This window comes from Anolis sagrei, chromosome 11, assembly GCF_037176765.1.
Source record: "Anolis sagrei isolate rAnoSag1 chromosome 11, rAnoSag1.mat, whole genome shotgun sequence".
Classification (NCBI taxonomy): Eukaryota; Metazoa; Chordata; class Lepidosauria; order Squamata; family Dactyloidae; genus Anolis; species Anolis sagrei.
The window spans coordinates 11,477,194-11,492,735 of NC_090031.1; the positions used below are offsets into that span (position 1 = coordinate 11,477,194).

Sequence of the window (15,542 nt, forward strand, 5' to 3'; positions counted from 1 at the left end):
GATTGGGATATGGTACCTTTAGACCAGCGTTTCTCAACCTGGGGGTTGGGACTCCTTGGGGGTCATGATGGAGTTTCAGAGGGGTTGCCAAAGACCATCAGAAAATGTATATGCATGTGACGTCTGTAGATAGTCCATGTCTTGCAGGCATATAGCAGGGTTGGGAGTACTATCTATCTATCTATCTATCTATCTATCTATCTATCTATCTATCTATCTATCTATATATAAATGCTCTGTGCGTCATGAGTACCTTAAAAACAAAAGAACCAATGAGCGAAATCACACCAAATTTGGCAACAAAACGTCTCCCAAGACAAGGAGTGACCATCACTCAAAAAATTATGATTTTGCCATTTGGGAGTTGTAGTTGCTGGGATGAATAGTTCAGTTACAATCAAAGAGCATTCTGAACTCTATCAACTATGGAATTGAACCAAACTTGGCACACAGAACTCCCATGACCAACAGAAAATATTGGGAGGGTTTGGTGGGCATTGACCTTGAGTTTGGGAGTTGTAGTTCGCCTACATCTAGAGAGCACTGTGGACTCAAACAATGATGGTTCTGGACCAAACAAATACTCAATATGCCCAAATATAAACACAGAGGGAGTTTTGGGGAAATAGACCTTGACATTTGGGAGTTGTAGTTACTGGGATTTATCGTTCACCTACAATCAAGGAGCATTCTGAACCCCACCAACGACAGAATTGGGCCAAACTTCCCACACAGAACTCCCTTGACCAACAGAAAATACTTAAGACCATTCAGTCCAACTCTCTTCTCCAGGGCAAGAAAACGTAATCAAAGCCTTCCTGACAAAGAGGCATCCAGCCTTAGATATAGATAGATATATACGATTCACACACACACAGATATAGTATCATAGATTTGAAAGGGACCCTAACGAAGAACAATTATATGTTGCATGTTCCAGAGTAGGCTAACCAGACAATCTCCACATCAACACTGACAAAAAACAGCAAGAAATACTGTTTACCAACAAGCATATAGATATTACATATATTAGAAACCAACACTTTCTCATCCCTTTATTTTCCAGATCACCAGGCTGGTCTACAGCAACCAGGAGTGGCTCAACCCATTACGCAAAGTAAGCATTCGGAGTATAGTTGATTTTGCCCAGGGGTGCTCTTGAGGCGCTCTTGGGGGAAACAGACCTTGACATATGCAAGTTGTAGTTACTGGGATGTATAGGTAAAGGTAAAGGTAGTCCCCTGACATTAAGTCCAGTCATGTCTGACTCTGGGGTGTGGTGCTCATCTCCATTTCTAAGCCGAAGAGCCAGCGTTGTCCGTAGACACCTCCAAGGTCATGTGGCCGGCATGACTGCATGGAGCGCCGTTACCTTCCCGCCGGAGCGGTACCTATTGATCTACTCACATTTGCATGTTTTCGAACTGCTAGGTTGGCAGAAGCTAGGGCTGACAGCAGAAGCTCACGCCGCTCCCCGGAATCGAACCTGCGACCTTTCGATCAACAAGCTCAGCAGCTCAGTGCTTTAACCCACTGCGCCACCGGGGGCTCCTACTGGGATGTATAGTTCACCTAAAATCAAAGAGCATTCTGAACTCCACCAATGATGGAATTGAACCAACTATGGCACACCGAACTCCCACGACGAACAGAAAATATATATAAATGATTGGTTGGGGGGGGGGGGACATGCCAAAATACTGTTTGATTACCGTTGAAAATTACCTAGGGCCACCTCTGATAGCAACGCATGGCAGGGGACTGCTAGTAGCTTTATAAACAAGCACCTCTGGTGTGAGAGAATTTGCCGTCTACAGAGACGTTGCCCAGGGGATGCCCGAACGTGTTACCATCCTGCTGGGAGGCAAGCTAGACTGACAGGTGGGAGCTCACCCCATCTCGCGGATTTGAACTGGCAACCATCAGGTTGCCAACCCAACCTTCAGGTCAGCAGTCCAGGCAGCACAAGGGTTTAACACGTTGTGCCACTGTGGTTCTATACAGGAATCCATGATATCTGGGCCCTTACCGTTATGGGCATCCAACCCAGCCGAAGAAGCTGAATTGTCCGGAGAAAAATGGCTAAAACGGTTCCGTGTACAATCCTACTCTCAACATAGTTCTAGCATTCCTTTCCTCTGTCGCAGGCAAGCACACAATATTTTGAAAATGCCCCTAGCTTTATGAAACAGAATTATTTACTGGAAGTGGCACTAAAGCAGAGCACCATCCTTTGCTGCCCTCGCTGCGGATCTCTTCTGTGCTCAAGACAACTTCATTAAGAGACAAGAGCCATGCTGAGACCTTACCCCCAAGAGCCACAAAGGTTTCCAACTCAGCAGATGCTTAACAATTTTCCTCCATTAAAATCTCCGGGAAGAGTGACCCCTCAGGCAACAGTGTCAGGCTAATAAGTGGACAGGAGGAACATGGTATGCTCACTGTGACTGAGGATGCAGACAAAGAAAAAAGGAGAGCCAACATCTACTAGCAGATTATCGAGGAAGAAACAGGACTGCCCCAGTAGCGGTGCTGCTAATGCAATGTGTCAAAGAGCAGCCACGGGAAGCATACAGTTCCATACATATGTGGAAACCAAATCCACAAGATAGTACAGTATGGACATCATGTCATGATGAAATATGATATATGGTTTGAATGGAATTGTATGAAAGGTGTATGAGTGGGGCCTAATTGGGCTAAAGACATAATTCTAAAATTCTTAGAATCTTGGAAAACAACTACATTCAGTAATTAAAACCTGCTAATGAGAACTGAAATGGTTGACCTGTTGGAAGAGGAAGGGGCAGATGAGTGGCAGCGGCAGCAGCGGAGCCCCCAGGCAAGGAGGAGGAGGCGGCAAGGAAGGTCGACAGTGCTTGAGTGAAGGACCTTCCTTCTCTCCCTCACTCCCTTCCCTTCTTTCCTCCCTCTCCTTCCTTCCTTCCTTCCTTCCTTCCTTCCTTCCTTCCTTCCTTCCTTCCTTCCTTCCTTCCTTCCTCCCTCCCTCCCTCCCTTTCTTTCCTTTCCTTTCCTTTCCTTTCCTTCTCCTTCTCCTTCTCCTTCTCTTTCTCTTTCTCCTTCTCCTTCTCCTTCTCCTTCTCCTTCTCCTTCTCCTTCCTCTCCTTCTTTCCCTCCTTCCCTTCTTTCCTGTCCCTCCTTCCTTCTTCCTTTCCTTCTTTTCCTCCCTCCTACCCTCCCTCCCTACCTTCCTTTCCTCCTTTCCCTTTATTTCCTTCCTTCCTTCCCTCCCTCCTTTCTTCATCCCCCTCCTTCCTTTCCCTCCTTCATTCTCCTTCTTTCCCTTCCTTCCTTTCCGTCCTTCCTTCCTGTCCTTCTTTCTTTTCCTTCCTTCCCTTCCTTCCCTCCTTCCCTCCCTCCCTTTCTTTTTCCTTCTTTCCATTCTTTCCCTCCTTCTTTCTTTCCTTCTTTCTATGTAAGATATAAATACAATATTAAATGGGACAGTCAACAAGTAAGGAGAGAAGGAGTGAAAGATGAAAGGAATGAAGGAGAGAAAGGGGGAAGGAAGGAAGGAAGGAGAGAAGGAGGGAGGGAGGGAGGGAGGGAGGGAGGGAGGAAGGAAGGAAGGAAGGAAGGAAGGTAGAGAAACAAGGAAGGAGAGAAGGAAATAAAAGAGTGAAAGGAAAAAGAGAGGGAAGGAAGGTGAGAAGGAACGAAAGATAGTGAAGGAAGTAAGGAGAGAAGGAAGGATGTAACCAAAGAGCAAAGAAAGGGAGGAAAGAAACAGGTAGAGATGGAAGAAAGAAGAGAAACAGGGAAAGAAAAAGAGGAAAGGAAGGAAAGAGGGAAGGAAGGAGAGAAAGAGGGAGGGAAGGTTGGCCACATCAACACGTGGCAGGTACAGCTAGTGCTGAGTAGAAGTGTAACCCACTTTTGTTTGTTTGTTAGCTAGACAATGTAACTCTAGGTTGTTTGTGAATCCAATGTAGCTTCATAGAATCTGTATGTTTCTATGCCTAAATGTTGTTAAAGTTCTGATACCCTTTTTCTTACTGGAAAATTACAATAAAAAGAGCCTATACTTTAAAGTTATTGAAAAGTTATTCATAACAATCATGGCCAAGCTGCAAAAAGTCTTAGCATTAAGTTTTGTATTCAAGCAAAACGTTAGGACAAATGACATTAAGAAAAGCCTAACGGATCAAGTCAAGGTCTGTCTAGTTCTTAGATGCTCTATGAGAAATCCACAAGCAGGACACGGAGTTAAACAAATTCCTCCTACTGTTTGGGCAAGCTGTGTTCTCTTATCCTCAGAAGAAGGCAATAGCTAACTATCTCCGATTCAATCTGGCCAAGGAAAGCCTACAACAGGGTCACCATAAGCTGAAACTGACTTGAAGGCAAGCAACAACATCAGCAGCAGATGGAGTAAATATTACAAACTGTACCCGTTGCATCTATCATGGGGCGCCAAACATCCTGATCCAACAGACTGATCGCCGTCTAAGGGGAGCTTGAGTTCTAATGCAGATGTAATGAGCTCTTGGGTTCCCAACGTATTTGTGGAGCCTTCCATAATTCAACATCAAATATTCATTACCACATTTATTAAATTTTGAATAATTTAACATTTGCGGCATGTCATGGAAGTGCTCAGTTGCTCCTTATTTATTCTCCTTTGAGTTGCACATCTGGATCTGTTGCTCTTCACGTCTTGGCTTCACAAGATGATGTTCCCTGAAAAGGTGCTGCTTCCCACCAGATCATGGACCAGGTCAAGGAGAAAAGGCTGATCTCACCCAGAAGAATCTAAATTGGTGGTTCTCAACCTGTGGTTACTCAATGTTTTGGACTACAACTCCCAGAAATCCAAGTTTACCAGTTATTAGGCTTTCTGAGAGTTGAAGGCCATACCATCAGAGGACCCACAGATTGTCCCCTGATGGGTTAAAGGTCTGTTTGTCATTGACCAAGGTTCCTCAGGCTGAAATTCTAGAAGAGGCAAGAAAAGGACAGCTCTGTGCAGAGAGAAAGCAAGGCAGAAAGAGAGAGGGAGAGAGGGAGAGAGAGAGAGAGAGAGAGAGAGAGAGAGAGAGAGAGAGAGAGAGAGAGAGAGAAGCTTGTGCTTCTCCAGTTTGAGAACCTCATGAAGGTAACTGCAAGTTCTCCTCATCCAGAGTACATGTTCTTACCTGACATCAGCCGGATCTTCCGTCACAAGGACATCTGTCTTGCAGCTGGCCAATGGATTGATTGAAAGTTCAACCGGAGGCACCACAAAGCTCTTGCTGACGGGAAGCCAGAGGCCCTGGCCCAGGCTGTAGGTGGACCTTCAAAGAAAGGAAAGACAAGAAGAGAAGGCAAGAATGATGCCAACAGAAAAGCACATTGTTTTTTGGAATTCCATAGAGCTGCTCGATTCCTTATCTGCTGTTGCTACTTCTGGCTCTTCTGTAACAAGGCCCTGCACTTTCCGAGCCAATTTTTTCACAGAGAGAAACATCATTTCCCAGACTTGAAGGCCACAGGAAATCCCACAATTTTCTCTAAATCATCAGTTAAACCATCAACATCTGGCTGATCTACAACACAGAGTTGGAGGACTTAGAAAATGCTGAGGGGGACATATATTGTGAAATGTGAAAAATAAATGAAACTCCCAATACTATGATTCTATGGCTCCAAAGTGGCCTACCATGAAAGGCAGCCAAGCAAGGAAACATGACTGAAATACCCAGAACTGCCTTGTTCTTATATAGAATCATAGAATCAAAGAGTTGGAAGAGACCTCATGGGCCATCCAGTCCAACCCCCTGCCAAGAAGCAGGAATATTGCATTCAAATCACCCCTGACAGATGGCCATCCAGCCTCTGTTTAAAAGCTTCCAAAGAAGGAGCCTCCACCACACTCCGGGGCAGAGAGTTCCACTGCTGAACGGCTCTCACAGTCAGGAAGTTCTTCCTCATGTTCAGATGGAATCTCCTTTCTTGTAGTTTGAAGCCATTGTTCCGCATCCTAGTCTCCAAGGAAGCAGAAAACAAGCTTGCTCCCTCCTCCTCCCTGTGGCTTCCTCTCACGTATTTATACATGGCTATCATATCTCCTCTCCGCCTTCTCTTCTTCAGGCTAAACATGCCCAGCTCCTTAGGCCGCTCCTCATAGGGCTTGTTCTCCAGGCCAGATTGATATCATGCAACAGATGTAATGACGTCACCTAACAACTTCTGTGGTGGCCCAGTTTCCCAACCAAAGATACTGAATGACTCACCTAAGTATTTTTTCGGGTGCTTGTTCTCCGGTAACCAAGTCATAGCCTCTTTCAAGGGTTGTATAGGGCCACGGTCTAAAAGAAATCCAAAATGAAGGAAAGTACATGGGATGCACAGAAATCACTCAGAGAAATTTATGAACTAAGTGAGGTTGCAGGAAATCTATTCCATCTTTTATAACGACACCATTCAATGTAACTTATTGGTTCTCATCTTGATAAAATATTCACCAATTTCCTTCCATAACACTGCTACTTATTTATGATAGTATGCTGTGGCATCATACTATCTATATTTAATTATATTTATTGTCTTCCATGGACCTCACAATGGGCTCACAAGGGATCTGTAAAGGCTTAAAGAAATATTATGAGCTTTTACAGTTGAAACATCAATAGATAGATAGATAGATAGATAGATAGATAGATAGATAGATAGATAGATAGATTTGTGTGAAAGTGTCTTCTCTGATTCCATTTATCTTAAAAATAAGTATAGGACTCATATTAGAATAATGTGCAGATTTGATAAATGTGGATTTAACATGAATAAACTGAATGAAAGGAATGATTTACTGAGAGCTAATAATTTTGGAGATACCATTCTAAAGATTGGAGGCCTGGAAAACTACAAGACGGAGGTGAAGGATTCATTCCCCCTGAAGGCGCAGGTTCGCAGCTTGGGAGTGATCCTGGACTCATAGCTGAGCCTGGAACCCCGGGTCTCGGCGGTGGTCAGGGGAGCTTTTGCACAATTAAAACTTGTGCGCCAGCTGCACCCGTACCTTGGGAAGTCTGACTTGGCCATGGTGGTACACGCTCTGGTTACATCCCGTATAGACTACTGCAACACTCTCTATGTGGGGTTGCCTCTGAAGACTGCCCGGAAGCTACAACTAGTCCAACGAGCGGCAGCCAGACTACTAACAGGAGTGGGGTACAGGGGGCATATGACTCCTCTGTTGCGTCAGCTCCACTGGCTGCCAATCAGCTTCCGAGCACAATTCAAAGTGCTGGTGTTGACCTATAAATCCCTAAACAGTTCCGGCCCAATTTACCTGTTCGAACGAATTCTCCCCTATGAACCATCAAGGTTGTTAAGATCTTCTGTAGGGGCCCTGCTCTTGGTCCCACCTCTTTCGCAATCGCACTTGGTAGGAACGAGGGACAGGGCCTTCTCAGTGGTGGCCCCTCAGCTCTGGAACTCCCTCCCGATGGAGATTAGATCTGCCTCTTCCCTCCTAACTTTTAGAAAGCTGGTAAAATCATGGTTTTGGGACACTGCATTTGCAGATTGATGACTGAGTCAATAACTTTTGACCTACTGGCGGATGGCGATGAATTTGTAATTTGTGATTTCACTCTGACGAACTGACTTTTTTGTAAATGGTATGAATTGTATTTTAATGTATTTTATATTGATGATGTATATTTTATCTTATTGTATTGAATCCTCTGTTGTTAGCTGGCCTTAGTCCCTCTCCGGAGGTTGAGAAGACCGGGTTATAAAAACTCTAAATAAATAAATAAATAAATAAATAAATTAATTAATAATAATAATAATACTTAATTGTAATTAAAAGTTGTGGATGAGAACTGTGACAATGATTAACTGTTGAGCTTTGGGGGGAAAACAACATATTTACATTTCCAGAAACAATGGCTCTTTAAGTTAAGGAAATGTTTATAAGGTTCCTTACGTTAAGAAAGAAGTCAACACAAGTCTCCTTACGTTTACCAACACCAGTTAAGCAAAATCAACAATAGCCAGGAAATGAGATGAAGCCAGGATGTTTCAGCCTGGGAAAACATCTATCAATGACTTACAATTTTGGAGCAATATCAGCAGAATATTCCTATAAAAGACTCAACCTAACAATTCTCAAGTGTGACAAACAGCTGTGCTATTCCCCCGCCATGCTCTTTTGAAAGAGATGATGTACCTTGGGAATGTCAGGTCTCAAGGGAAGAGAAAGGAGTGTGATTTTAGTGCAGGGAGTCAGTTTCTGCTGAAGAGAAAACAGGGATCTGATCCTTGGCATTGTTCTTAGGGAAAGAGGATGCAATTTGGCATTTTGGAAGTTTTGGAACTGTGTGTTGGCAGCTTGCAGGAATAGTAGGGCCTGGCCTAAGCAGGTTCTCCAAAGAGGGAGAAAGGATATGGTAATATCTGGATGAATGAGGATGAATGAAAGTGTATGTGTTCCGTCTCCCAGGAGACTGGTTTGCATTGCTTTTTTAGTTGCTTGGAGTGGCTGCCCCTTGCCTTTCTCTCAGGAGCCTGGAGTTTAACAGCCAAAGGCGGGAAAAGCCAGTCTGCAAACTCTTTGCAATGATTGGCTTAGGGAACAGATCTTTGAGCCCGCCCCTGCTCCCGGGGAAAGACTTCCATTTTGGAGTCCTCCCTGCCTGTTCAGTTCTGAAGAAGGAATCTGATGTGCTGGTGGCCAGAAAGGTAGCTCTGACAAAACACTGTAAAAACAATTGAGTTATAGACAGGAATTGAGAACAATTGAGATAGACAGAGAAGTTTATTGAGAAGAATTGAGCTATAGTTAGAGAGATTATAAGAGAGTTATAGAGTATAAAGAAAAATAGATATTGAGCTTTGAGAATTGAGTTTTATAGAGTCTTATAGAGAGAGAGACTGCATTGCCTTATCTCTAAGGCTAATCTGGAGCTTAGATAGATAGGGAAAGATTTGTTCTTTCTAAAAGACAACAGCTCTGGATTAGGGTGAAGGATCCCTGGATCCCTTTGCCACTTGGGGAAAGGCTGACTCAGTAACTGGTGGAGAAGAGAAAGAAGAAATATCTATTTGGTTTATCAACTGACTGTTCTGTTTGCAACTTTGAGAAATAAATATCCTTTTTTGATGTTGACTCAGTTGCTGAGAATCTCAATCTTCTCAAGAAAAGCACAGGCAGTTCGCCCAGACATAGGGAACAGCACATCATAGTTTTGTTTTTAAAAGCGTCTGGTTGTAACGGCATAGTATGGATAATGAAAATGTGGAGTAATAATGTAATTCCCCTTTGTTTTTTCTAGTCAATGTAACTGTAGGTTGTTTGTGTATTCAATGTAGCTACACAGAATCTATATGCCGGTATGTCCAATACAATTCGTTGTGTAGAATTCTGATACCCTTCTTCTTACTGGAAAATACGATGGTTGAATGAAAAATAATGCCTCCACCTTCGTTACTTGGGTTTGAATGGGAATATTTTAATAAATCAAATGCAGAAATAATCTTTAGAATGTGCTCTTTAACTACCACCATTAACTTTTCCACATAATCACCAGACAATTGGAAACATTTCTGCCAACAATGAACAAGTTATTTAAAGCCGTCACAGAAGAAGTTGACACTTTGTTTCCACAACCCATTGTGCAAAGATCTTCTGATAGCCAAACAAAGCAATAATATAACCCACACGTTGTTGTGAAATGCTGATTATGCTTGAAATTTCTCTCGTGATACAACTATCGTCCTGAATCAATCTGTCAACCTTTTGCTTGTGAAACTCGGTGGTTGCTGTCACAGGATGTCCAACTCTTTGTTTGTCATGCAAATCAGATGTTCCCACCTCAACATCTTTAAACTTACTTGCCCAATGACATACAGTACTCACATCAACACAATCACTATAAATAGATGATCGTCCTGAATCAATCTGTCAACCTTTTGCTTGTGAAACTCAGTGGTTGCTTTCACAGGACGCCCACTGGCTGCCAAACTTTTTGTTTGTCACACAAGTCAGATGTTCCTACCTCAACATCTTTAAACTTACATGCCCAACGACACACAGTACTCACATCAACACAATCACCATAAATAGACGATCGTCCTGAATCAATCTGTCAACTTTTTGCTTGTGAAACTCGGTGGTTGCTGTTACAGGATGCCCAACTCTTTGTTTGTCACATAAATCAGATGTTCCCAACTCAACATCTTTAAACTTACTTGCCCAACGACACACAGTACTCACATCAACACAATCACCATAAATAGACGATCGTTCTGAATCAATCTGTCAACTTTTTGCTTGTGAAACTTGGTGGTTGCTTTCACAGGACGCCCAACTCTTTGTTTGTCACACAAGTCAGATGTTCCCACCTCAACATCTTTAAACTTACTTGCCCAACGACACACAGTACTCACATCAACACAATCACCATAAATAGACGATCGTTCTGAATCAATCTGTCAACTTTTTGCTTGTGAAACTTGGTGGTTGCTGTTACAGGATGCCCAACTCTTTGTTTGTCACGCAAGTCAGATATTCCCACCTCAAAATCTTTAAACTTACTTACCCAATGACACACAGTACTCACATCAACACAATCACCATCAACAACTTGCATTCTCTGATGAATCTCCTTTTGGGTGACACCTTTATGCTGTCAAGAATTCAATGACTGCACATTGCTTAAGTCGCATTGACTAACTGTCTGCACAGGGTTCCCTACTTTGCACTTTAATAACACAACCATTCAATGCTAAGGTTTCCCACCAAAATGGAACTGTAGAGGAGAGTCTACTGAACAAGGCAGTACCTGCCACAAAGCAGTACTGCCATCTTTTGAGGAGTTACGAAGGTGGAGGCATTACTTTTCATTCATCCCTCGTAGCCATAAAAGGAACCTCTGCTTTAAAGTTATTGAAAAGTTATTCATAACATAGCATTAGCATTCTTTTGAATAGAAATCAGAAAGAATGCAAGTTTCAGTAATTAAGTCCAATACAACTAGGCTTGTGAGTGTATTGCAACACCAGCCTTCTCGGTAATTGTATTAATTAATAAATTAATTAATTGCATTAATTGAAATGAACAAGCGCTATTAAGCCATGGTTGAATGTTTGGGTGTTGCTGTTGTTTTTGTCGGCATTGCTATATTTGCATGCAATCCCTCCAACAAACACACTACAACAGGAGTACGTGCATCCATTTATTTCTCCCTTGTCTCCAAATTGGAAAATTCTTAATGAGATACTTTGAATTAATATTTGATGCATTTCAGAGCTTCAACCCAGAAGTCTTTGTGGTCCATAGCAACAAAATTGAAATGTACAAGCACTATTAATCCAGGGTTGAATGTTCAGGTGTTGTTGTTATTGTTGTTGTTGGTAGCATTACTATATTTGCACGCAATCACTCTAACAAACATACTACAACAGGAGTACGTGCATCCATTTATTTCTCCCTTGTCTCCAAATTGGAAAATCCTTAATTAATATCTGATGCACTTTGGAGTTTTAAATCGCAAGTCTTTGCGGTCCATGGCAACAAAAGGTACGAGGGTTGAATGAAAAGTAATGCCTCCACCTTCGTTACTTGGGTTTGGATGGGAATATTTTAATAAATCAAACACAGAAATAATCCTTAGAATGTGTTCTTTAATTACCACTATTCACTTTTCCACATAATCACCAGACAATTGGATACATTTCTGCCAACAATGAACAAGTTTTCTGAAGCCGTCATTTAAGAAGTTGACACTGTTTCCGCAACCAGCATCTCACAGTTCTCTCAATGTCTTCATTAGAAGCATAATGATGTCCCCACAGATCTTCTTTCATTATCAGGAACAGATGGACTGTATGGAGGATGTCGTATGGTGGTGAGATCCAGTCTCTGAAGTTCTGCTGTGGTGGCGTGTGAAGTATGTGGTCACAGGACGTCCAACTCTTTGCTTATCACACAAGTCAGGTGTTCCCACCTCAACATCTTTAAACTTACTCGCCCAATGACGCACAGCACTCACATAAACACAATCACCATAAACAGCTTGCATTCTCTGATTAATCTCCTTTGGGGGGACCCCTTCTGCTGTCAAGATTTCAATGACTGCACGTTGCTTAAGTCGCATTGACCAACCGTCTGCGCAGGGTTCCATACTTTGCACTTTAACAACACAACCATTCAAAGCTAAGGTTTCCTGCCAAACAACACAACCATTCAATGCTAATTCTTCCCGCCAAAATGGAACTGTAGAGGAGAGTGTAGTGAACAAGCCAGCACCGGGATTGTGGCGCAGCTGGCTGAGTGTCAGCTGCATTAAGATCACTCTGACCAAAAGGTCATGAGTTCGAAGCCAGCCTGGGTTTGAGTGTGCTTCCAACCAATTGTAAAGCCTGTTGTCGACCTTTGCAACCTAAAAGACAGTTGCATCTGTCAAGTAGGAAAATTAGGTACCACCTTAAAGTGTGGGGAGGCTAAATTAACGAATTTATGAGGCCATAAAAAAGACTCCAGCAAAGCACTCCAGCAAAAAGCATGCAGGGAATGCGGAAGTACTTCATCAGTGTCGCAGATGGACGATGAAAGCGACAGCTCCCCTGGCAGCCAGAAAAAGTTAAATAGCCTCTGTGTCTGTATACGTTGTATGCCAAAATTGGCATTGAATGTTTGCCATATATGTGTTCATTGTAATCCGCCCTGAGTCCCCGGCGGGGTGAGAAGGGCGGAATATAAATACTGTAAATAAATAAATAAATACCTGCCGCATACCAGTACTGCATTCTGTTGAGGAGTTACGAAGGTGGAGGCATTACTTTTCATTCAACCCTCCTATTTAAAGGGGTCTACAGTAAAGAAAAGGTTAAGTGCTGCTGGCTTGGTGCACTCAAAGCTTGCATTCTCTGATTAATCTCCTGTGGGGTGAAACCTTCCGCTGTCAAAAATGCAATGACTGCACGTTGCTTAAGTCGCATTGACCAACTGTCTGCACAGGGTTCTATACTTTGCACTTTAACAACACAACCATTCAATGCTAAGGCTTCCTGCCAAGCAACACAACCATTCAATGCTAACTCTTCCCGCCGAAATGGAACTGTAGAGGAGAGTCTGGTGAACAAGCCAGTACCTGCTGGCCCGTAGCCAGGATTTTGTTTCGGGGGGAGCTGAGTTTGATTCGGGGGGGGGGGGGGCTTAAGTCTGAGTGAAAGAGGGTCTATCCTAGCAAACATTTTGTATTGTTACCCCAATACACCCATGCTTATGGGATATATTGAGTATGGTGATCAGATCATGATATGAGTAACATAACAGTTTAAATGATGTACCAGTAAAGCCTTCTCGTGGACCACCATGAGAATTTTTTTGGGGCGGCTGAAGCCCCCCAACCCTTCCTCCCCAGCTACATGCCTTTATAGAGGAGAGTCTACTGAACAAGCCAGTACCTGCTGCATACCAGTACTGCATTCTGTTGAGGAGTTACAAAGGTGGAGGCATTACTTTTCATTCAACCCTCATATTTAAAAGATTCTACAGTAAAGAAAAGGTTAAATGCTGCTGGCTTGGTGCACTCAAAGCTTGCATTCTCTGATGAATCTCCTTTGGAGTGACACCTTCCGCTGTCAAGAATTCAATGACTGCACGTTGCTTACGTCACATTGACCAATCGTCTGCGCAGGGTTCCATACTCTGCACTTTAACAACACAACCGTTCAATGCTAAGGCTTCCTGCCAAACAACACAACCATTCAATGCTAACTCTTCCTGCCGAAATGGAACTGTAGAGGAGAGTCTATTGAACAAGCCAGTACCTGCTGCATACCAGTACTGCATTCTGTTGAGGAGTTATGAAGGTGGAGGCATTACTTTTCATTCAACCCTCATATTTAAAGGCATTCACAGTAAAGAAAAGGTTATGTGCTGCTGGTCTGGTGCACTCAAAGCTTGCATTCTCTGATGAATCCCCTTTGGGGTGAAACCTTCCGCTGTCAAGAATTCAATGACTGCACGTTGCTTAACCGTCTGCGCAGGGTTCTATACTTTGCACTTTAACAACACAACCATTCAATGCTAAGGCTTCCTGGCAAAATGGAACTGTAGAGGAGAGTCTACTGAACAAGCCAGTACCTGTCACAGACCAGTACTGCCAACTGTCGAGGAGTTACAAAGGTGGAGGCATTACTTTTCATTCAACCCTCATATTTAAAGGGGCCTACAGTAAAGAAAAGGTTAAGTGCTGCTGGCTTGGTGCACTCAAAGCTTGCATTCTCTGATGAATCTCCTTTGGAGTGACACCTTCCGCTGTCAAGAATTCAATGACTGCACGTTGCTTACGTCACATTGACCAATCGTCTGCGCAGGGTTCCATACTCTGCACTTTAACAACACAACCGTTCAATGCTAAGGCTTCCTGGCAAAATGGAACTGTAGAGGAGAGTCTACTGAACAAGCCAGTACCTGCTGCATCCAAGTACTGCCATCTGTTAAGGAGTTACGAAGGTGGAGGCATTACTTTTCATTCAACCCTCATATTTAAAAGGGTCTACAGTAAAGAAAAGGTTCCTTGCACTTACCCTTCACTGTGCCCCCAGTCATTGCGCACACATAGATGTCGATGGACAGGATCGGGGGAGTAGCCATTGTGACAGCTGCACTCGCCTAGAAAAAGAAAGAGAGAATACTGGGATGCTCAACTCCAGTTTGTTGCCACTTCTGTTTCTTAGTTATGCTACACATGCCCTTCCTTCATGGCAGCTCAATCCATAAATCATTCTTTTCTTTCAAAAACTCCACAGAAACATAATGTTGCAATATAAAAATGAAGGCATCAATTACAAAAATTAGCCTGGCATATCGCTGTCAAGAGTCTGAAAAGCTTTGCAGGTATTATCTAGCATTAATGCTGGGAAAGCGCCCATTATGGCGCATCAGTGATGTTCTCTTGCAGAGTGGGAGCCCATCATGACAGAGCAGAAATGTGAACTACCGTATAGACTCATGTCTAAGTTGACTATTTCTTCTTCTTCTGGGTTGCTGTAAGTTTTTCAGGCTGCAAGGCCATGTTCCGGTAGCATTCTCTCCTGACGTTTCACCTACATCTATGGCAAGCATCCTCAGAGGTTGTGAGGTCTGTTGGAAACTATGAAAATGGGGTGTGTGTGTGTGTGTGTGTGTATACACACACACACACACACACACACACATATATATATATATATCTGTGGAATATCCAGGGTGGGAGAAAGAACTTGTTTTCACTGCCTTGGAGACTAGGATATGCAACAATGGTTTCAAACTACAGGAAAGGAGATTCCATCTGAACATTAGGAAGAACTTCCTCACTGTAAAAAGAGCTGTTCAGCAGTGGAACTCTCTGCCCAGCACTGTGGTGGAGGCTCCCTCTTTGGAGGCTTTGAAACAGAGGCTGGATGACCATCTGTTGGAGGTGCTTTGAATGCATTTTTCCTGCTTCTTGGCAGGGAGTTTGACTGTATGGCCATCTGTCGGGGGTGCTTTGAATTTGATTTTCCTGCTTCTTGGCAGAATGGCCATTTGTCTGTCTATCTGTCTG

General features: G+C 43.2%; 1 protein-coding gene across 2 annotated transcripts in view; it reads right to left on the reverse strand.

The window, feature by feature from the left end:
• The window catches only part of ASTN2 (astrotactin 2), a 796,374-nt gene that overhangs the window by 294,530 nt on the left and 486,302 nt on the right, over nucleotides 1-15,542 (reverse strand). Inside the window, exons 8-10 of one of the 2 annotated variants that reach the window (XM_067471887.1) lie at nucleotides 14,545-14,629; nucleotides 6,234-6,308; nucleotides 5,157-5,282 (exon numbers count right to left, since the gene is read on the reverse strand). In XM_067471887.1, the coding sequence (XP_067327988.1) occupies nucleotides 5,157-5,282; nucleotides 6,234-6,308; nucleotides 14,545-14,629 (286 nt within the window). Of the gene's footprint in view, nucleotides 1-5,156; nucleotides 5,295-6,233; nucleotides 6,309-14,544; nucleotides 14,630-15,542 lie in introns of both variants that reach the window. The other variant, XM_067471888.1, reaches the window with a different exon arrangement.